At 42.5% G+C, this 23,243-nt stretch overlaps 1 protein-coding gene across 2 annotated transcripts in view; it reads right to left on the reverse strand.

Annotated features, from left to right (window-relative positions):
- Positions 1 to 6,922: 6,922 nt before the first annotated feature.
- KATNAL1 (katanin catalytic subunit A1 like 1) overlaps positions 6,923 to 23,243 on the reverse strand; it is a 43,027-nt gene continuing 26,706 nt past the window's right edge. For both annotated transcript variants that reach the window (XM_026074599.1, XM_026074598.1), the window contains exons 6-12: positions 22,633 to 22,760; positions 22,028 to 22,133; positions 17,332 to 17,490; positions 16,308 to 16,434; positions 15,241 to 15,375; positions 12,761 to 12,887; positions 6,923 to 10,671 (exon numbers count right to left, since the gene is read on the reverse strand). In XM_026074599.1, coding sequence (XP_025930384.1) covers positions 10,473 to 10,671; positions 12,761 to 12,887; positions 15,241 to 15,375; positions 16,308 to 16,434; positions 17,332 to 17,490; positions 22,028 to 22,133; positions 22,633 to 22,760 — 981 coding nt within the window. In that variant the 3' untranslated portion in view covers positions 6,923 to 10,472. The remainder of the gene's footprint in view (positions 10,672 to 12,760; positions 12,888 to 15,240; positions 15,376 to 16,307; positions 16,435 to 17,331; positions 17,491 to 22,027; positions 22,134 to 22,632; positions 22,761 to 23,243) is intronic.

The raw sequence follows: 23,243 nt of genomic DNA on the forward strand, positions 1-23,243 counted from the left end.
TGAAAAAACACTAGACCATCCCTGCCACTGAGGAATAGAAGTTTGATAGCTTTTTCCCCACATTACCTGTAACAAACATCACCAGATATGACAGGAATCTGCTGACCAAAATCAATCTAAATGGCTCATTTTTTTGCATAATAGTATTTCTGGTTGCTTTTCGCCAAAACATGTTTGTCTTTGGGGAAGAAAGGTTGCATATGTGCTTGCGTTTGTCACTCCTGGATTTCCCACGTGTGGGCTGAGTGCCTTCTGCACCCTTAAAGAAGGCCCTGAATTCCCCTCAGTCTGACCATTGACTTGCAGCTGGCATTGTGGAAGATGAATCAAGCCAGAGTTGAAAAAAACTTAAGAAACAGAAACCACTGCAGGAAACCACCTGAGCGTGTACACTGACTGTGCAAGGGGGCTACRGGGAAGCCCCACAGCACAAACCCGGCTCCTACAGCTCTCACATCAGCCCTTAGCAATTGCGCAATGCTTAGGCAACCACTGAGGCGAGCAGCCCCGTCTGCCCTCCGTTTTGGGTCGTGTCTGTTAACCCAGACCACTAATATCGCCCCACACAAACAGACACCAAGGCTGCAGTGAGATTTCTGCTGCTCAGGCCAGGATATCACTCTGGTGTCCTCCTCCCACAAATGTACCTTAAAGAAAGGTGCTCAGTGGAAGATCATATCCACCTGGCTTCTGGCAGAAAAAGATACTAAAATTGAAGGTCTCGGCACAGCCAGCATGTTTGTGGCATTGCTCACAGATGGGTCCAGGTTGGACATCTCTCTTGCCTACTCTCGCTGTAGTGCAGAGTGAAGGGATGGATGTGGACCTGAGTCTGCAAGAGCAAAGATTATGCTTAGTGACCATAATAAAGAACAGGCTCAGTTAATTCCTTTCCGCTTGCCCACTCTACATCATCACTGCCTTCTTCTAAATTCATTCACAGAGATACTGAGAGAGAGGTGGGCCAGGGAGGACCTCAGGGATGGGGACGCTGCAGAGCTGGCCTTGCTCAGACTCTCTGTCTTCTCTGCTCCCTGCTGCTCTGTAGTAAGGCTCAGCAGTGGGGCTCTCTGAGACCTCCCTGGCTAGTGCGTTCAGTTGTACATGCATTTGCAGCTTCATCATGATACCCACAGAAAATATCAGGCCCTCAGACTTTGTTAAGCATGAGAGGAAACTCCTTTAAAGATAGGCAAGGGTGCTTTTGCTAGTGGTGCAGAGACAGCCTGGGAAGGTGCGAGTCTGGTGCTAATCCAAGATGATATGTTTTTGGGGACTGGACGTGGGAATGACACAAAGAAAGCTAACGATAAGCTGATAGGACGTTGCATTTCCCTCGGAGAAGAGCTATTTTGGTGCCGAGGTGCATGGGATACACAAATGAGGGCAGTGCTGGTAACTTCCATCTGGGGGATTTTTGGAGACCGAAACTAGATGATGGTGCCATGCAGAGTGCCAAATGCTTAACTGCTCCCTTTGAGAGCCTGCAATTGGGTTTTGTTTCTGGACAGTTCCAGAGGAAGGAGCATGCCCGAGAAAGCAGTACAAAGCCAGGGTCCTGCACAGAGTGATTTGGTGCTTGTGCCAGTGAGGAGTTGAGTGCCAGCGCCAGGACAACCCAGGCCTGGCTGGGCTCTGTGAATACACACGGGAGAAAGTCAAAAGAGACAGGGAAACTGGGAAGACAGGTAGATCCAGTCCATCCCATTACTCCACACTCACACTGATTGCTGTTTCCCTGTGGCTGTGCTGTCCATGGAGCTTATTAGCAGGTCCCAAATCTCTTCTTTCTCTTTCTTCTGGGCAGCATCCAAAAATTCACAGAAAACAATGTTGTTTCAAACCGTGTGTGTGTGCGTGTGCATCTTGCTGTTTCCCCTGTAAACAGAATTTCCAAATCTTGTCTCTTGTCTTCCCTTGGAGAGCTTCTGCATTTCTGCCCCTTCCTCTGTGCATCCTGCTGCCTGCAACTGTCTCCGTCATCTTAATGAGTTCTAGTTGCTGTCCAACAACAATATATCTAAATCTTCCACCCTCCCATAGGTTATACAACCAAATACTTGGTTTATTTGCTTGATTATAACAACACACCAGGACAGTGATTTCTTTTGTCCTTGCCTTTTTGGGTACTTGCCATGTGTGGCTTATGGACCCACTGTGTACAGTTCTGCTGGTTTGTGTTTAAAAAAAAAGAAACAAACAGGTGCAGGTGGAAAGAAAGATTGCTAAAGAGGATCTGTCCTATTAAAAAGCCTAAAGGAGCTTGTACAGTCTAACAGAGCACAAAGTGTCATTTTATATAATGACTCTATAAATACATTCAGGGATGTAGGATAAATATCAGAGAGTAAGAAGATCTAGAGAAGGCTATTAGCACAAGATCAGATGGATGCAAATTGAGAATGAACAGATTCAGATTAGGAACTAGAAAAAAGTTTGCAGACCTTGTGTCAGATAACAAGACATCTGGATACACCACAGGGCTGGGAACAGCCACCTCAGTCACAGGGCCCTCTCTGCTCCATCTTAAAACTGGTTAGCTTTTCATTTGTTCCTTTTTTTTTTTTTTTTTTAGCTAGGTTTCCTGCTCTTCTCCCTTCCAAGTCCTCAGTGTGTGCCTGTGGGAACATCCCTCCCTTCGCACCATTTCCCTTGTCCGGATGGGGTGGGTACGCAAGGACATGACCCAGCACACCCTGGCTGCAGTCATGCCCTGCAGCTGCCGACAGCTTTTCCAGGCACGCTCCCCAGCTGAAGTGGATAGCTGTTATACGCTTTGCTTGGGGTCGCGTCTTGCAAAAGGACAGCTGCCTCGTCAGGCAAAGAAGGTGATTGGGGACAGGGGTGCCAGGCGGAAACTGGGCATGTTCCCAGCTTTAAATAAATCTAAATACCCAGGATCTAGAGAGGGAAGCTGACCTGGTGGTGCCAGCATGGGGATAGACAAGCTGGGGCTGGTGTATGCGGGAGCAGAGAAACAGGCACCTGCCCACTCCCGTGGAGCTGCCCGGCAGAGTGAGGTGCAGATGGCCCCTGCACAGGAGAGGGGGCGAAGCACAGCTCTCAGCTCCTCGCAGCAAGGAGCGGGGGGCCAGTCCCCCAGCGCAGCAGTAGAAATGTCTAATTACATACAACAGAGGAATATATATGTATGCTCAGGGACCTTTCTTCATCAGCATAAATTAAGAAAAGCCAAATATTTATTTTAAATGGTTGTGCCATATGCTGATGAAACGCTAATCTGCACAAAAAAGACACACTGTAAATAAACTCCCAGAAGCACCTCACATTTGCCTGGCTTCGTCTTTCTGAGCAAACTAACAAGAAGAAAATAAAATCAACAGGATCTATTATACACTCCCTTGCATAAAAAATGCAGGCAAGCTTAGGATGACATGGGCCAGTGCTTTCCAAACTATCATCTGCCACCCCCAGGAACACCACAAGCTACTTTTAAGGGCCTCTAGAAGTATTTGAGAAAAACAAACTTGCTGGGTTTAATTCTATTAGGGGGTTGTGAATCCAAAGCAACTGAAAACACTAGAGTATCCTTTAGGACCAGACACGGAGTCAGAGGGATAGTTTTGCCTCTGCCACTGAATGACCTTGGGTAAGTCACTTCCCCTTTGCCTCCCTTCCCATCCTTCCACCAGTGCAACTCTTTGTAAGCATTTAAAGCATCTCTTATTGTGCATCTGAATGGTACCTAGCGCAACAGAGCCCTAAGACCCTACAGAAACACCTTACTATTAACATACACTTCTTACAGCCTTGAAAAAGCACTCCAGCCCCAGCATATCTGAAAGTTTAAAGACATTTAAAGATGGAAACCAACCTACTAGGAAGTCAAATATGACTCAGTAAAAGGCAGCTTTTGTAGTGCCCTTAACAAACCTGCCCTGGACTTTGGTACATTTTTAAGCAGCAAGGCTGGGTGATGAAATCTGTCAGCAGCAACTGCCATTGGCTTCCCTTATTCGCCAAGCCACTTCCATCCTGTTATATATGTTCTGCGTACTAGCAAGGATGCAAAGACCACAGTTTTATCAACATGCATATTGCAGTGTTGTCAGCAGCTCCTTAAGGTTATTCCTCTTTTCTTTTTGGTGATATTTATAAACCTTGTACGGAGTTGCTATGGTATCTGTTCCTGGCAGTCCAATTGGTATTCAGCGCATTTCCTCTCACCTTCACCGTTCCAGTGACCTTTACTTCACAAGGAAGAGCTCATAGAGCTCATACAATCTACCTGTTCAATTAGATGTCACACAACACACTGTGCAAAAACACCAACTGCTAAGCAAAAGAGGGCTCGGTGGAAACAATTCATCTGCAAACGCTGTCTGAGAGATGGATAAACAATGGTAATTATTTCAAAACAAATTGGAACCAGAAAGAACAAGCAGTGTAACTGCTAGATAAACAGGAAAGGCACAAGAAGCAGAAATTTCAACTCCATCTGCTCTTAACATCTTGGGTATTATGTAGTTTAAGCAAAAATTTTTCTACCTCTCTTGCTTTCCATAGTCAAGTTCACAAAACTCTTACTTGTAGAACTGTTTCTCTTACATCAGTTGAACAACTCACACTAGGGACTGCTCACAAATGGGAGTAACACAGTTTTAATCTGGCGGTAGAAACTTATCTCTTTAAGTTAATATTCTAGCCTATTTTAAGAGACTTTGCACAAAGCTACAGCAGGACAGCCACACAGGATGCAGGATGCTTTCCTGCAAAAATAAGCATGTTAGGAATGTTCACAGCTGCCTCACATACCAACCAGATTACAAGACCCCAAAAGCTCCAGTCTCCTTGGCTTCCCCCTGACTCTGAGAAAACTGTTACCTGTTACAACAAACAAGAATTCACAAGTACACAAAAGCTAGAAAATGGAGCAGGCCCATGACACAACCCCGACTCTGTCCTTGCAGTAAGAACTGGGAACATCCCAGCACTTTGCCCCTTAAGAAAAACAGAACGTTCCTCGTGGCACCTTTCTTGGCCATTTAAGTAGTGTATCTAATTAAGTAGTGTATTTAAGCTCTTGTATTGGGTAATCAGGTTAGCTAAGACATCTCAGCTCTCCTCTCTGGTGAGCTATACATCATTCCAATCATTTTTAATACTACTTGGGGCCTTTTTAAAACGAATAGGGAAATTCCTGGGAGCTTCCCAAAACACCTAGGTAATGACACGTGTAGGAGCACAGCTCTTCAGCTGATCAGAAAGCATGCTCTGTACTGCACAAAAGCTGCTCCTCTAGGCACAGAACAATTCTGTTTGTAGAAAGTGGGTCAGACAAACAGGTCGCAACCAGTGTACAAAACCAGGCTGGCCTAGAAGGCAGAGAGGGTCCAATGCAAGACTCTTCTGTGCTGTGAGAGACAGGAATATCACAGTTTGGCCAGCCAAGGTCTGGGTGGCAGCCAGGCTCCGAAACATGCATGATTTATGCACCTGCAGCCATGGCCAACCTTTTGGACAGGTGCGCTCATGAAACACCTAATGTGACCAGGGAAAAAGACCACTGGCCACCTTCTCTGCCTGGGAGCCTTCCTCCCTCTCCAGCTTCACTGGTTGTAACCCACTGTTGGGAATGTGGGTCTTGTAGCAGGTTGAACTGGAGCATTCATCTCTCAGCCAGGGGAGAAGCAGAATTTACAGGAAAACAGAAGCTTCTGATGCTAATTTCTGGTAATAATCCTCTGGCTACGATTCCCTGGAGGGTATCAGGGCTTTAGGATGACAGTCTTTGCGATCACCATCATGGGTAGCTTTATACAACTCATTTTATTCCATTACAGGGCTACTGAGATGGAGACTGAGGCCATCCTTGCCTCGCATCACTGCAGCCCGGGCTGACAGCTTTGTTCGGGAGGCACCTGACAGAAAGCAGGCCCCGGCTGCCGCTGCACGYGGCATTAGTCCTGACACAACTTGCTCCACCCTGCTAATACCAACCTGTTGCTCTTTTGTTCTCAGGCTTCCCATGTCATCCCAGGCAGCACAGCAGCACTTGCATTCTCATCACGCTCTTATTGTAGTTAAAGATCAGAAAAAAACCTCAATGATCTAATTCAGGATAGTTTATTCCAAAAGTAGACAGAAGTTTTTTCACAATTTCCTCTGCTGCTTTCACCTCCTCAAGTCTGGACTGTAGAGCTAAGTCTTTGCTCGCTTGATGGAGAGGTTCCTTGCCACACACATAAACCCTTTTATCTTCCCCACAACCAGAACAGATCAGTGTACCTTTAGTACTTTGTAGTCTCTTTTAAACTGGGGTTAACTGAACTTCCTATGCAAAAATCTGACCTTTCCCGAAATCCCTTGATCAGCAATTTCCTTTGCTCGCTCTTTCATGTTTAAGGCATTATGAAACACTGGAAACTACACATACTTTCATAAGGGAGTTAGTTAGTGAGAAAATTCGAATAACCAGCTCAGTCTCAAGAGACTTGGTTTCTCTTTCCAACTTTGTAACCTCTTTCCTAATAGAAGCTTTACTCTTGAAAGACTTCTGGTTAGCAAGCAGCTGATGATATAACTTCTTTAGTGCCTGATTGTACTTTCAGCCCAGGGGCAAGCAATAAAAAACCCGCCCAGCTATATGAGGTCTGAATCAGGCGCTAACACTGAACATCTGCTAGGGCCTCTGCTCTCCTCTCCTCCACCCTCCTTCCAAGTGCTGGGCATTGGCGCATTCACCATTTTATAGCTTGTAGCAATGAAAGGCCAATTTAAGAGGGAAAGCATTACTGACAGCACTACCCAAAAAAACCAGACCTGTTTTAACTGTTCGCTGCCAAGGACTTTGGTGAATCCAACATCACTGTGACATACTGAAAACATCTGCACTGTGAGGCTGCCTTTGGGAACTGTCACTAGAAAAGCATTCACAGGCCCAAAGAGAGAGAGACAAAAAGACTCTACACATACATTTATTACTTCATACAACCCATATGCTTATTGTACAAAACTTAACAGTGCCACCCAAGAGAGTATTTACACTGAAACACAGCTTTAAAACATGTTTTAGTGTAATTTAGGTACAAATTACTGAAGCACCACATACTGAACAGTGTGTGTGCGTGTATATATATACATGTATATATACATATGTATCTCCATACACACATACAGACATAGACCGAACACATGGTTGCAGCAGGCTCTGATATATTAGTATGTTGCACTCTGATGATTCAAACATCCCTAACCTAGGGTTTCCCCCAGTGGGACACAAATTGGACATATGCTGCTCACTGACCTGTAAGCTCATGCTTGGGGCCTTGAGTTGCTACTGCTGTTAGCCTGGCCTTCCTTCCCCAGTCACTCCTTGTTATACCCCTCCGTTGGCTCCCCTCTTGAGCTTATAAGCCAACCTGCAAGCCCATCCAGGTGAGTGCATACATGAGTCTTGGTAAATCTGTAAGGGTCAGCATATACAGTCAGCTCCTAATGCTGAAAAGTCTCAGCAGGGCAGGGACAGTTTTTGTCTTGTGGAGTGCCTGCTCTGGTGGGGCCCAAGTCATGGCTGCAGTGCTCAGGCACAACCATCATACATACAAAAATCTGTGGCCTGGAAACTTACTTTTCTGCTCTGCAGCAGCAGAGGATGAATGGACCTATACAGAAAAACCCATTTTGGGTAGAGATCATTACCTTTAGAGTAAAAGACTGCAGTGCCTGAACAGTTCCCACTACACGGAACGTCCAGAATAGCAAATTTTGCTGACTTGCAAGAAGGCAGTTTAACACTTTAAGGTAGAAGGTTTATCAAAGAGCCAAGGAATGACATTTTTGCTAAACACTGTACTTTCTTCAGCAGAAGGCGCACTGGTGTTTGTAGAATCACACTGAGAAAACCGATGCTTACATCTTTCTAAGTAGCAGTTGCTGAATCCCAGCACTGCTCTTGGGCAGCCAAATGGGATGAGTTACTGGTATTCCACGTTTGTTCCCTTCCAGAGCTTGACTGTGCAGACTGTAAGCTCCTCAGGCAGCAATGGTCTCCCCAGCTGGCTAGATGAGAGACCCTGGGCTGCTACTCTAGTATTGGTCACAAAAGAATCTCATAGTTTTACTAATTTCTACTGCAGTAAAACCAAAAGAAGAGTAACAGCTGTAGCCTACAGATTTCATAAGGAGAAAATGACAGACTGTGCCAGTGTTTTTAGAGCTTTCTCTCTGTAAAGGTCTAGTTATTTCCTGGGATGAACGGACTAGTCCTTGGAGGAATTTATCCATGAACTATAAAGAATCAACACGGCTTCTGCTTGCTCATCTTCCAGTGCAGAGAGCTCTGTTCCACTTAGTCTCACAGCCAACGTACTGTGAACCCTGAGGGCTCTACTGTACCTAGTTAACAAGAGCTGGTCAGGAAAGAAGGAACTGGAGTTTTTATTCCCCCCATAGACGAAAAGGGTAAAAGCTGATGTTCCTCCTATGCTGACCTCCCTGTCCTCGAGTCTAACAGAGCCTAATGCTAGCCAGCAGAGATACTCTGTTCTTCAGAAAAATATGAACAGCAGCTGTGTGTCTCAACCAATCCCAGGAGGCATTTTTCTAGAGTGCCACATGGAAACATGCTTCTAAAGTCCCAATTGAGTTTCATGTCAAATAAAAGACTGACAGAATCTCCATGATGATACTAATCTCCCTGATGTTTCTCCATGCAAATTGGGGCAGACCTATAAAATGACAGGATCAATCCAAGATGTGTTCTTCATATAAAAAGAAGAAAAAAAATACTGACAGACAGGAACAATTGCAAATGTAGCCCAATCAGATAGACGCTGCAGAGTTGTCAAGTTTATATCCTGACAGTCCTTGCTATTGAACAGAAGACACGCTAGAGCAGCATTTACCTTAACGGATCATACATGTCATGCCCAAAAGGTGCTCAGATCAGTGTGATGAATTACTGACATTATTTGAAAATTTCAAGAACTAGCAAAAAGAAGCAGCAGTAAGGACACAGTCCCATTCAAGAGGAGCTGGACAGTTCTGAATACTTGGCTTACTTTGTGAAAGAGATCCATTTCTCACTCCACTTTACCACACCTGGCTACATCACTAGCAGTCTCAGCAGAGAGCCCAAGGGCAGAATACCTACTGAACTGCATAGTCCCTCCAGGTCACCAAGATATTCAGAGCCTAGCTCAGGAAATCACTGAGAATTTCAGAGTCTGCATATTTCTCTGTAAAACTGGCCTTTCCTTCTCATTCCTAGTAGGGGAAGCCTCTGTATGTCAGACTCACTGCCAGAGTCTGTGAAACGGTCACACTGCCAGCATGGCAGCAACACTCTGGAGAGAGGATTTCTCATGCCAGAGTTTATAACCTAACCCTTCTTGTCCCTACACTTGCACTTTTATTTAGGATTGGGAGGGGAAGAAACAGGTGAGAACAGAAATGAGATCATAGAGATCATTTTCCAAAAATCAATTACACACTCATACATTTTTAAGAAATCTTCATAAAAAAATTAATTGTAAACAGTTCTACAACATAAACAAGTGCAAATTCCATTGTCTAGGAAAGCTAGGAAAGAGTTCATGCCTAATCAGAAGTGGAAGTCCATAGCCATCTGTTTTAAGGACAGCCTTGATATTAGTGTTTTTACTGTATTAAACTACTGGTACTTTAATAATAATAATAATATCTAGAAAGCACAAAGTATAGTTGGATGATACATAAGCATAAAAGTGCAAGGTGTAACTTAAGTCAAAGTGCCTACTGGTCAAACTGGGTACAAACTATGTTTAGAGATCAAACATAAATTGGACTAAAATCAATCAGGGCCCTTTGCTTTTCCTCTCATTTCCATTAGGAGAAATCACAGGCAACACCAGTCCAGTCTGAAGTGACATCAGTGCCAAATGGGCGTACAAGAGAGGAGGTCTGAGCCCATGTCCTGATGAAGACCAATCCTTATTTCCTCTCTCTAATGCCAATTAATCCACATGCTTTGCTCTGAATACTCAAGCAAAGAGAACCACATCAGAGAACAGTAACTTCGATGTCATATTCAAGGCAGGCAGAGTCAGCAGCTCAGCAGAGATGTAGCACTTCCGAAGAGCAGGGGGAACAGCGAGCCCTTGTTAGCTCCTCTGTAGTCACATTCCCCTGGCTGATTTATTGATTTCAGCCATGAAAGATGACTATAAGGAGATAAGTAACACTGCTCTTCACTGGAAAAATAAAAGATTATCCTCAAAAGTATAATTTTTTCCTTCCTGTTTGTCCAGTTTTACTATTCAGACATAAAATATCATTTATAATATAAGTTCATTACTGTGTTTATTCCCTTTAAATGCAAATGGAGTTTAAAAGGAGATCTTGTCACCAGAAAGGGTGGCAGGAGGGGAAGGGAAAAAGAGGCAGACCTTTCATTAAACCTTTAAAAAGATTTCTAACTCATTTTACAAGTGAAAACAACAAAAGCCATAAAAGTCTAGCTGTCACTGAGATTAAGCAGATCCAAACTCTGCCATCCATTTTTCATACTTCTCCAGGTCTGCAGCAGAAACAGATTTGGAGATTTTCTTCAGAGCCAGCTCAAAGTCCCCCTTGGTAACCGGCATCTGAAGTTCCTCTTTAGAAAGTGCCCGAATCTCTTCTGGAGTTAAGCCGTTAATACGTCGTCTCATTGCCATTAAAGAGGCATCCCTGGAAATACAGGACAATGCATGAGAGCTAATTGGTAGCAGCATATGCTGTAAGCTTATGAATTTTGATTGTATTCTCTTGCTAGAAACCACTGGCAAGAACACTTAAGAAAGCATTTATTTACCATAGAAGATGTGGATCACATCTTTCTTAGCTTCCATATTCCCAGATCACTACATTAATTCAACATAAAGAATGCATTGGTACCAAAACCCATTTAACCATATGGTAAACGTGCAGAGATAATTAAAACTATTAAACTGAAAACCTTTTGCAATGATTAATAGAGATGAAATCTTACATCTTCCGTGCAGGAAAGGGCAAGGCAGGAGGGAAATTGTGCTCAAATTTTTTTTTTTTTTTTTTTTTTTTTTTTTTTTTAAGTACTCTGGATTTTGCATCTCCCCACTGTCCCGTTAGATTTCAGCCCTCTCCACACCACGTAGCCCACTAGGGGAGCCAGCAAGCGCTTGGAGTGTAGCCCAGCTTCACCACCTGCTCAAACAGGGCACCTGAATCTGTAAAGGGCAGAGCAGGATGCAGAAAACACTAGTGTCATGGGGCCCTGCAGGGCCAAGGCCATTGGCGCCTGTGGCTCCTCACGCTCTACCTCCTTCACAACTCCTCCCCAGCTCTCATGCTGCCAGTGTGGCCCACTGGCACAGAGAAGACTGCTCATTTCTTCCACCACAGCCCACATGCAGTTTGCAATTACATAGTCTCTTTCCCCTGTTTTTTCCCAGTAAAGGATAACATAAGCCTCAGGGAGAACAGGTAATTTAACTATTGCACTGAGTGATACACCAAGTTTTCAAAACCATGGAGTCATTTCACATGCAATGTGAAGCAGCAAAACCTTCCCCCAAAACAAAAATACACACCCCCCCCAACCCCACAGCATCAGTTTCTCTGGTAGGGACTCTGTCTTTGTAGGGGATATAGAGTTCCTGCTGTTAAGTTTTTTCAAATGCCTATACTTCACTAGAAGAGCTTCATTTGTCAAAACCTGAAACAGTCTGTGGAAGAGGAGGGAAATACACCAGCTCACATTACTGGTTCCCGGAGTAGTCCAGCCTTCACTATGCTGTGGTGAGATGCCAGCTGCCCTCTTTTCCTTCCCTTTCTCCTCTCCACAGTCGTGGCACAGCAGCCTTCCCCTCCCCTCACATTTTGAGCTCACCACAGTGGGTCAAAAGTGGGTGCAGGCAGAAGCATTATGAAGTTTACAACATCAACTCAGGGAATAGACTTAATTGTGCTTTGGGTTGTCACCTAGATCATGCTATGCCACATGAGGAAGAGGAAGGGAAATTAAAGCTTCAGTTCCCAAATTCCTACCCGCACTACTGGAATTCCTGGGCTACTGGCTTCCCTCAGCAAGCTGCCCCAGAGTCAGAGTTCCCCCCTCAGCATGGCAGGCTGCAAGAAGCCCAGCAGCTTGGGAGTATCAGAAACATCTGCGACAGGACTCAACTTCTCATGTAACTGGGATTTGAAAGTTTGATTCTTTTCCTCTTCATTCCAGAATTTCCCATGGAACAGGGAATGAGGCTATTGCAGTAGGGATCTGTGGTTAACACAACCCTATTTAGGCATAAATTCAATACTACTGCTATACGCTATCTGCATCACCTTTGCACCTAGAAGCATCAGGCAGAAACCAAAACCGTGCTGCAACTGGTGCTCTCTCAACATACAATATATAGGAGTCCCAAAGAAACATTCTATGAAAAGTTCCTTTGTATCAGGAAATTCAAGCTCCTAAATCCATGGGATTAAAAACAAATCCAAACTAGTTTTATACCAGATAAACAACATTCAATAAATGCAGACAATGGTAACAGAAGAGATTTGCTCAGATAATTTTTTCCTCTTAAGACCAGAGCAAACTTAGGTCACATCTCATACAAAGACTGCATGGTCTTTAGACTGCTCGACATGACAGTAACGGTACCAGTAAATCGATTTGGGCCTCACACATAGCCACTGTTAGCATGGCTTCAGCTGTAGTGGGTATTCTCTTTTATCACATAATGCAACTGATGATTTTACATGCAGTTTTATTTGCAAATTAAGGTGAATAAGATACCTGCAAACATTAGTGATGTCAGCACCRGAATAGCCTTCAATTTTCTCAGCAATTTCTTCAAGGCTGATATCAGGATCCAGTTCTACTTCCCGAAGATTGATCTTAAGTAGTTCTGCTCTGCCTTTTGCTACAACATAAAAAATATTTGTTTGAAGACTTAAAAGAGTAACATTAAAAAAAAAAAAAGATAAAAACACAACTTAGATTTTCAGTGAAAAATACAAAGGGGTTTAACATAAGAAAAGAAAAGTGATAGGACAAATCACAGTAAAGTGTGCAGCCAAGTACAGCAAAGTGTATGGACAAAGCAGTATACTTTAAACAGTATAATCTAGAGACATTTTCAAAAGTCATACATCATCAAAAATATCTGTTATGTGACAGGTGACAAAACATTTGGTCACATACTACCCAAGGGCACAAAAGCACAATCCTACAAGTGTCTGCTTCTTCTCATAATCCTTTGGATTCGCTCGCTGTTCAACTGTTTGATTGCATATTATTCACACAGTTTCATTAGAAACACAAAGAGGATACTATTAACAGAGCTGTAGACAATACAAAACCCTTAACAATAGGCTGAACCTTAAGCATGCGTTTAAGTGCTTTACCCAGTTGGGACCCAAGAAAGCTGCTGAAGCCTGATAGAAAGCAGATACATTAATACAGTAAACATATTAATATATTTGCAATACAAACATTCTGGTATCCCATTTTCAAAACTAGGTGCAGTATGCACATAGATATGTGCATACTGATATGTATGCACCAGATATGTAAATGAATACCTATGCAGCCAATTAACCATTTTTCTTTGAAGGGCATGTGCATAGGTGCATTTGTGTGCATAACTTAAACAACCTAGGCTTATAACAGAGAATTCACATTTGACAGCTGAGGCCTCTGTGTCATTGTGTGCAAGGGTGGTAAAGAGGATGAATGCTCTTCTGGCTTTTACTCTAAAGGGAACATATACCAGCTCAGCATCTTTATTTCCACAGTGACCAATTTTTATGACTTACAACAGAGACAGCCACTACAGAGGAAGTAGCAGTAGGAAAAGCTAAAAGTCTTAAAGAAACATCCACACTCATGTTTTATTTATTAGTGTCCCTAATTTAAAAAGGGAGGGGAGAAAAAAAAAAAAAAAAATCAGAAAGCATGTCTAAGGCTGCTGTTTTTGAGTGTTTTGCAGAACTGTCAGTAACACAGACGGCTATCATTCACACACAGCTGGCACTGACTATAAAATGGAAATTTATTATTTACAGAGCACCTCAACGTACATATGGCAAACCTGCAGAGAGCCTCCTCTATTAGAGAACATTTTTCTTGTTTTTTAAACTTTTCCCAGTAGGATCAACAAGCCCTTACAATATTTTGAAAATGATACATTGTAGAATATATACTCACACCAAATTCCACAATTTACAGGTGTATATATGACATACTATATCATATAATTTTTCAATTAAAATGCCTGGCCACATCAAATTACACAGCACAATTATAAATACATCATTTAGATTTTCATGGAACAGCTCAATGTCCTCATGTACAGAATAAATGCAATGGAATATAAGACTGGAAATACATCAGGAACACATCTCAAATATTGTCCAGGGTGTAATATACTGTGTCAAAAACCAATCTTGTTTAAATAGAAACAAGAGCAAAAACTGATAGGATTTTAAACTAATTGGTCATAAAGACAAGCATCCTGTTAGGAGCTGTTACTGTTTGTAAGCTGCAAAGACAAGCTGTAGAATTATTAAAGTGTCCTTATACCTGCTAAACTCAATCACAACTGCTGTCACTATGAACACACATCTTGTTATCTTGAGTGCTCATGCAGGGAGAGGAGGTATTCACTGTACCAAGAAGAAACAAAGCTATGCAAACTTCAAGTGATAGGAATCTCAAAATTAATAGGACAGATAAATGACAGCCAGGAAAGACAATACAAGCTGAGACGTCTTAGGGCAGGACAGCAATCAGCCTGCTGCATTCAGAGCGACTTGAAGCCTAGTCATAAAGGCCAGCAAGCAGTGATTTACAATGAACTAAGCCTGTGAGGGAAAATTCATGGATCCACTTCTTTGCATTCATCTGCAAGGGCATAGAGTGCATTTGCAGTATTTCCTAACATGTCCAAAGGCTGCCTTTGATGATCACTCAAGGATTGACTGTTAAACATTTAAAATAATTCCAGGCTCATTAAAGCTAACTCTCCTTCAGAATGTAAGAACCCATCAATGGGCTTGCAATGAAAAACTGCAGCTCTTTGTTTTTAAGCCCCCAAGCAAGTATTTTCTTTTTCTCTCACTCTCTTTAAAGTGATCCAGCCAAATGATTAACCCCTGAAACTCACCGTTCATCACAGAAACATCAAGATTCGTCCCAAACCCCACAGTCCTGGAACAGCCCTAAGCTAGTCTTGGAAAGGCTATTTTAAAGGAAAACACTCGTAGCAAAAATACCTGTGGGCAAAGGTATATAAATCCTCTTCTCCAATCTCCTTCGGAGAGCTTCATCAATATCCCAGGGAAAATTTGTAGCTGCTAATACCATAACCATTTTGGAAGGGTCATCATTTTCCAGAGCACCACCCACCCCTGCAAGAACAACAGTGTAGAGAAATTTCACTCCACTACTCTTATTGATTGAGATGCTTGCTAAGAAACCCTAGACAAACCTCGCAGAAGCTTGAACAAAGCTCAGCAGCACTTTCCAAACTTCTCTCAGCATAGGTGTGACAAGACCACCATTGCCACAGAAAAGGGGACAGTTAATTCCTTTGCAGAGTCAGGGGAAGGCTCTCTTTGACAGGGCTAATAATGCAGTCATACATGATGCCCCACCAATACTGGACCAAAAAGGCCATCTCTGTTCAATATGGCCACAGAAGAAATGAGAGCAACTCCTTGGCCTCCCAAAGGAGGACTGCAAAGAAATAATCACTTTGAAGCAAAAAGTTGCCTGCCCTGAGTTTACTGCAATGAACATGCACACTTGAGGACATTATAAATAGTGGTTAGATAATAACCACAGCACAGAGATGGTTATCAAACCACTACACCATAAAATGTTCCTTAGACAGTGCTTCTCACTATGTGCACCTGCACAGAACAGGTACTAAATATGATTAACAGGGCGATATTAGCTGCCACAATAAGATATGGCAAAATCAGATCTGACAGTGGGAACCCTAAACAGTAGACTGTGGGAAAGAAAAGAAATTTGTTTAAATTGCATCAGAAACAAAGGCCTGTATTCAACTGCACARATCTTCAATATCTGCTTCTCCTAGAGAGAGCTGTTTCCTAAAAATGAGCTTTTAATTTTCCACTTTAGAAAAAACAAATGAAAACAGAACACCTTTTTCATTTATCTGCCTTTGAACATTCTGAAAATACACTACTCCAAAACTCTGCCTTATTTTCCCTCTATCCATGAAGCCAGGTTTTTCAGATTGCTCAAATTCTGATGTTCCCCCCTGGAAAGAAACAGCATCCCAACCCTGAACTCAGATCTAAACACTGGTTACCATCCATTTGCACAAGCAGCTCTGACTTGACTCTGCGACTCGCCTCATGTTCGTCAGATGTGCCTCTGCGGCTGCAGATGGAATCTATTTCATCAATGAAGATTGTTGTTGGAGCATAAAATCTCGCCTTTATTCAAATGAAAACATCATTATTAAGACCGCAGCAGCAAGCACAGGCCCTCATCAGACCACAACCCAATTGAGCTAGGTATACTACATACATAAAGAAAACAGCATATCCCTTCTCCCTGTTGCAAGAAAGTAATTTAAAAGGTTGATTTTACAAACAGTTTGGCATAGGCTTAAGTTTATACACTTCAAATTGTACCCCTTGAGTCAGAAGTCTTTCAACATTCGTTGTTTTCTTAAGCAACCAGTATTGCAAAGGGGAAAAGGAACACAATCAAAATATAGGCAGTTTTTAATGTCCAGATTTTTGTGCTGATGAAGGGAAAGTATAGGGGAAAGAAGGGAGCTCAGCCTATCTCTGAAGGGACAGGTTTTCACTGAGAGTATGGTAGAAGTGAAATGAGGAGCATGAAGACATGAATGACCCCTCAGTACATGTCTGTGCGGGCATGTCCTCACACACCCACATGATGAACTACACCCAATAATTCACTGAGAAGCTTTTGCAGCCACCGTTCAAAATAGAAACCGAACTAAAATGTTTTGCTTCTAGAATAACAGTTCCCCAAATCCTCCAATTTCAAATCTACTTCCTATGGGCTTGTTATCCCAAATGGTAAGAACTGAATCTCAGTCAAGTTCATGACTCTATATGGAACTGCCACAGTTTCACCTATAGCCTAGAAAATGATATCCTGAACATGGATTACAAATATTCCCTTCTTAATCATCAAGAACATATCAGAAGAAGAGAGAGACTGCATATTTTTATCTGGTCAAGGGGTGTCAGTGCAACGAACTCCATGCTTCCAACATGCTACTGGAGGGTTGGGGAACCAACAGAGAGGTCCCTTCTCACCTTAGTGATCCACAAACCACATCATCAAGGACATACCATTTCAAACAAGAGGCGGACTAGCTTTTCAGACTCTCCCCTGTATTTAGATGTCAGAGTAGAGGAAGAGACATTGAAGAATGTTGTTCCACATTCTGTAGCAACAGCTTTTGCTAACATTGTTTTGCCAGTGCCAGGAGGACCAACCATCAGCACACCCTGAAAGGTGAAGGCAGAAGCAATGAACAACAAATGTAGAAACTTTGCAATCAGCTACAATACATCTTAATAGGATCCCAGATCTGTTTAAATGCTTAATAACATAATTGTCATCAATGGAAGACAAAAGAACCGTGCTTCATGAGAACAGCATGGAAGTGTTCTGCCATTTATTTTTCTTACTAATGCCCTGAAGTCAGAACTACAAATGCCAATAACTGCTGCTGCAGCTATCACTTGAGAACTGGGCAATAGATTTACAGCCTTGCTCTGAGTCAGCCAGAGCCTGGACTTGAAGCTGGGTGTCTCTCCCAACTCATGAGAGGCTGTACAGGCAGATGAAGAGAGCAAATTGTTCTTCTTTTTGGAACAAAGGCCTCTCATAAAGAAAGCTTCACAGACACCAAAATACTTTTGCAAAAAGTTGCATTCTCTCATTAGTGCATTTTTCTACAGAAAAACATTTTGCCAAAAAATCCTGACCATGTGCATGCATGAGTCTGGTTGATTTTTGCTTCTTAGTACCCAGTAGAACACTCATTGAATACAAAGGTTTCTCTTCAGTCTCTCCATCTAAGTACTTCTAAGGCCATATTACTGCATCTTAGCACCTCCTGGCTGAAGTACCATCCTCACCACACTGCAGAACAGCACTGCTTTTTCTGTTTTACAGATTAGGAACTGTGGCTCGTGTGGACTACAGCTCAACCCCACAAAAAGCCTAATATGGACCTCAGTGGTTATTCAAAAAACTTTAAACTAGAAAACTGAACTGCACTCATTAAGTCCCAGGCTGGCACCCACACCATCAGACTGTCTTTCTGTCTGTGGTCTTGTAGTCTATCAGAAAGTAAGAGGAAGGAGCACATATCTCTCCTAACTCAGCACACATTTACTCATCATCATGTAACATCATCATGGTTTTTTTCTAACTGCAAAATCTTATCAAATGCTAACAAGAGTTTCCTAAAGTAAAGTTGTGCTGTATTGCAAGGGTAATCAAATTAGCTAGAATTAGAAGTGCACATCATAATGTGCTTTGCAATTAATATCTTACATAAAATGCCACAGCAGTAAAATATCCGTTAAATGCAAGCCACAGTGCAAATTAGGTTTCATCTGTTCCTCACAAAAATTTACTTCAAAAAGCACAAAGAATAACATGGAAGAGATCTATAAAAACAAATCAACCGGGAATGCAATTATTCAAAAATGTACTATTCAAAAGCAATAGTCTCTCTGTACTCCATTTTCCATTAACTCTTAACACCTTTACTGCCATTTAACACTTTACTAATGCAAGCTCAACATACATTCATCAGCAAATTAAGTTAGAAACATTCACTCTCCTTCCATAGAGCTAACGCTCCAATGTCACTCTTCAGGCCGTCCAAGGTTTCCTAAACTCCAGGGCATCAAGCATAAAATGTAAATTGAGTTTTTTTCTTCCCATGAACATTCAGACATACACTATGATTTCAGCTGCTGCATAGTCATACCAATATCATAGTAGTATTGCAAGTACAATCCCGGAGCAACTGGGTGGAACTTTTTCAGCCTGTGATATCAGGTCAGAGGTGACTTACTGTTCTATCTGAGATTCAAATTTGTTTATTTAATACTTCAAAAAAAGCTTCACCTCAACTCAAATCACACTTGACTCCACAAAAACTCTGTTTAGTGCATGACCTGGTGATACAAGGAGCTATCATCCTTTTTAGGTAATGCTTTGGTCCTCCATTATTGTGGAAGGTCAAATTCTGGCTTCCACTACGCACCCTGCTCACTGCTGAATTGAAAGCTCTTGGCTTTGCACCTCCTGTGTAACTATTAAAATGAGTGTTACCTAGCACATGACTTTGGTAGCATTATTTATGTGCTTCATCCAGGTGCAAAGCAGCCACACCAGGTGCAAAGCCAGAGGAAAACGAAGCTCTCTGGGGATAAAGAAGATAGAAATATCAGTTTAAAAAAAGAGAGAAAAAAGGTGAACTTGAGTTCCCAGCAAAACTAGATGTACATGGTTGCAAAGAGAAACACATACGATCAAATTGCTTTTTCCTCTTTGCAAACTAGGAGGCTGCCACTTACTCACTAGTTAAAATCCTTGACAAACACAAAGCCTTCTTTATTCTTCCTCTAAGGCTCTGTTAATCCAGACTATTCCAATAAGAAGCTGAAATGCACCACAGGGAGCGAGTGTTTTGATGCAATCACTGCAGGGTTACTTCTTGTTGTTGTAACAATCACTAGCAGAGCAGTGGGAAGCGCAGCAAGCAACTGGGCCTTCTTGGCACAAAACAGTTCAGAGAAAAAGAAAGAGCAAGCCCATGGACACTCAGAAATCCACAGCTGCAAGTGTACACCACTTGTGTTGAGTCGGGAGGAGAGCCGGCTCCTTCATACAAGGCACTGTCCTCTGAATACAGGGGCAAAATGTGAGGGCTGTCTTGGGAATTGTTCTCAGGAGAGACTGAACATCCAAAAGCAGATTTGACTGCCTTTTCCCTGAATTATTGTCCTGAATGACTAGGCTCAACAAATGCCTGCTGCTGCACTGATTACTGCAAGAAACAGCCTTCCCTTCAAAACTCCTCACCCTTGTAGCACAGTCAGAGGTCAACAGTAAGGAAAACACATGCTGTTCTGTGTGAAAAATAAATTGAGGAGAGYTACAGCTTCACAAGTCATCAGGAAAAAGGCTAACAATGAAGGTTCTTCATGGACCCTACAGAAATCAATTTGCATTTCAGACCAAAGGGAGGAAATAATCTTAGAGTTCTTTTTTCCATATCTACAACCAGTTAGTTTTCAGATGTGACGCTGGCCAATAAGGAAAAATAATCTCATGCAAAGAGAAAGAGACCACAACTCTTAGGACCAGGCCATTGTTTCCTTAGCCACTGTCACAATATTTGGAGATAGGGCCAGTGGAGCACTCTTCACATTGCCTGCAGTCTGCTGAGATATGTGCTTTAAAGATAGGTGGCCACTGCATCTTCTAGGCATGTTAATAGGTTCAAAAGAAACATAGCAGTTTCTCATTCCCTTACAAGCCTTTGAAGACAGGATTGATGTGACTACTGTAGTCTGTGAAGAGGGTATGGATCAACATCCTCTTTCCCAAGGGGAAATGGAGATAGATTCAGCCAGACAAAAGACACCAAAATCTCTCCGTACACTTTAGCCTACTGATATTTAGGCTCTGTCTACACTGATAGTTTGGTTAAACTTAAGGTTAACCTCAAGCCCACAGGTACTGACCACTAGCACTCTAAACCCAAAAGACCTTCCTGCCTTGACCTCTATGGTGTCCTGGCTCCAGGTTCAGGCTAGCCTCCCTGCTCCTTCTGTTTGCCTGGAACTTGCCAAAGCCTTCAGCAGGAGCGTTCCTCAAGCAGCAATCCCACAACTATCGACTCCCACCCATTCTGACTTCCACTCTTTACACAAGTCTCAAGAACAAGTCTTCCACTCATCAATTCCTGCAGAGCTTTGTTCCGTAAATAAGCAGAATAATGTGGAATCAGGACTGGCTCGGGCTGCAGAGGACAACCCTAAAGGCCAGTCCCATGTATAAGCAAAAGAACTATAAGGATCGAGCAGAAAAATAGAGGGCAGGTGTCAGTACCACAAGGACTGATGTATGCTGCTGAATCAGGGCATTAAACTGTGGAAACTACTCACGTACACAGTGCTCCCTACATGTCATTGCTTCGCAGAGTCAGAATGATAGACAATTTGCAACAAGTAGTCTCTTTTCTGCAGTTCACTCCTAAATCCTTCTCAGTAGCCAGGAAGCCCCTGTGTTGTGACTAGTTATTCCGAAAACAAGGGTCAATCCAACCCTCAACAAAAGCAAGACAATTTTATTTTCTGTTTACAGAAATGCTCAGCAACCTCTTCCCTCCTTCTTTTAAGCTCTGAGCAAGGCCCAGACTGGGCTCTGATATCTGGTCTCCCCAGCCAGTCCAGCTCAGTCCCACATCCTTACAGTTACCCCACTTGTAGTTCACTCTCCCATGTCAAATTTCTCCCATTCCAGGACTTAACTATGTTCAGCTGCAGGTGGAGCAGATTAGCTCCCCTTCTCCTTGCATCTTCCAGCCCGCAGTTTGCAGCCTGCATTAAGAGACAGCTGGCATGTGCAAAACAAAACCACCCAAAGACTGCTTTCTTCAGTGAAGTGGTAAAGAGGGGCTCTCATAATCCAAAACAGAGCTTCCATTAAGCATTTCTGCTTCTATCATTATACCCTATATACTTGCTCATATGTACAGGCTGACATATAGAGTATTGACATCAACAATGACTGAGAAAACATGAGAATTATTATTTACTGTAAACCCTGCACACACTTCCAGCTGTTTATTTCAGTGCATTTTGCATGAATCATTATGACAGGATTTCACGAACAAAATCCCAAACCTTCCTGTTTGCCTTTTTATCACTTTAATATAGACATCCATACACACTGCAGCAGCAAGCATGCACAGCTACAACTTGCCAATTACCAAAACACCAAATAAATTCCCACCTTCCAAGGTCTTCTGATCCCTTTGAAAAAATCAGGCATCCACATTGGAAGAACAACAGCTTCTCTTAATAATTTCTTGGCTTCTTCCAAATCTGCTATGTCATCCCTGTGCAAGGCAAAGAAACTTGTGTAAGATTCCTGTACAATAATATTTCTTCTGCTTTTAAACAATGAAAAATAGAGAAGCTTTTCATTCAGTAGCATCTCTTTTAGCATGCCAGTATATGCCTCATGAGAGCACTCCAACAATCCTGTGACCTAAAATTGAATCCACTTGCGAAAGGTAGGGAAAAAATGACTTTCAACTCAAGTTACCCTGAGCTGCTTAATTAAAAATTGTTTTGGACAACGTGAACATCAGAGTGATATCTTTAAAGTTCTCTGGAGTGTACTTGTATTTCAGCAGCATTTGTAATGGATCCATAACATCAGTTAGCAACAAAAGCCTAACTATAATTAAATTAATAAACTGTTAAAACCAAAAGACCTTGTTTTGCTCCTGTGTAGAAGACCATGATGACTCCCTATTTTAAGAGTAAGGAGGAAGATAATTCCTTCCTTCCTCCACACTAGCAAAAACAGTTCAGTTGAAAAAATCCTCATACCAATGAATGCTTGGATTCCTTGACACAATGTCCCTTTCAAGAGCTTCGACCAAGTCTTTGTCGTAACCTGCTCCATCAAATTTTGGAATTTCCCCATCACCAGCACCTTCCTGGGTTATTTTCTTTCCCTAGAAGTGAAAGTCACACAGACTGATAAGGACATTTTTCTTTCAACATATCCTTCACTAGTAGCATATAGCAGTACTGCCTGATTCAAGTCACAAGAAGATATCAAGCTTTTACACAGAACGCTGGCTATCAGCGCCACTGTGGCCAGCAAAGCCAATGCTTTCATCCCTACACTCCACAAAGAGTCCCCAAACACCTCTGGTTGCTTCCACCACAGCAGCACAATGTTTTCCTCATAGATGCAGCTCACAGTGATAAAACACCACCAGAGCTCATTAAACATCATAGTGGGTTGGCTGGTTTGTTTTAAATTAGTAAATGAGATTTTAGCAATGTTAAACCACTGTTTTGACTACTGATACACTTCCTGGCCAGCTGAATGCACAAATGCAGAAATAGCTTAACACCGCAGACCACGTCACGACTTAATGATGCATTGAACCCTGGCTGAGGATGTGACCATCTGAAGGATATTTTGATTG

This window comes from Apteryx rowi, unplaced genomic scaffold, assembly GCF_003343035.1.
Source record: "Apteryx rowi isolate R43461 unplaced genomic scaffold, aptRow1 scaffold_391, whole genome shotgun sequence".
NCBI lineage: Eukaryota > Metazoa > Chordata > Aves > Apterygiformes > Apterygidae > Apteryx > Apteryx rowi.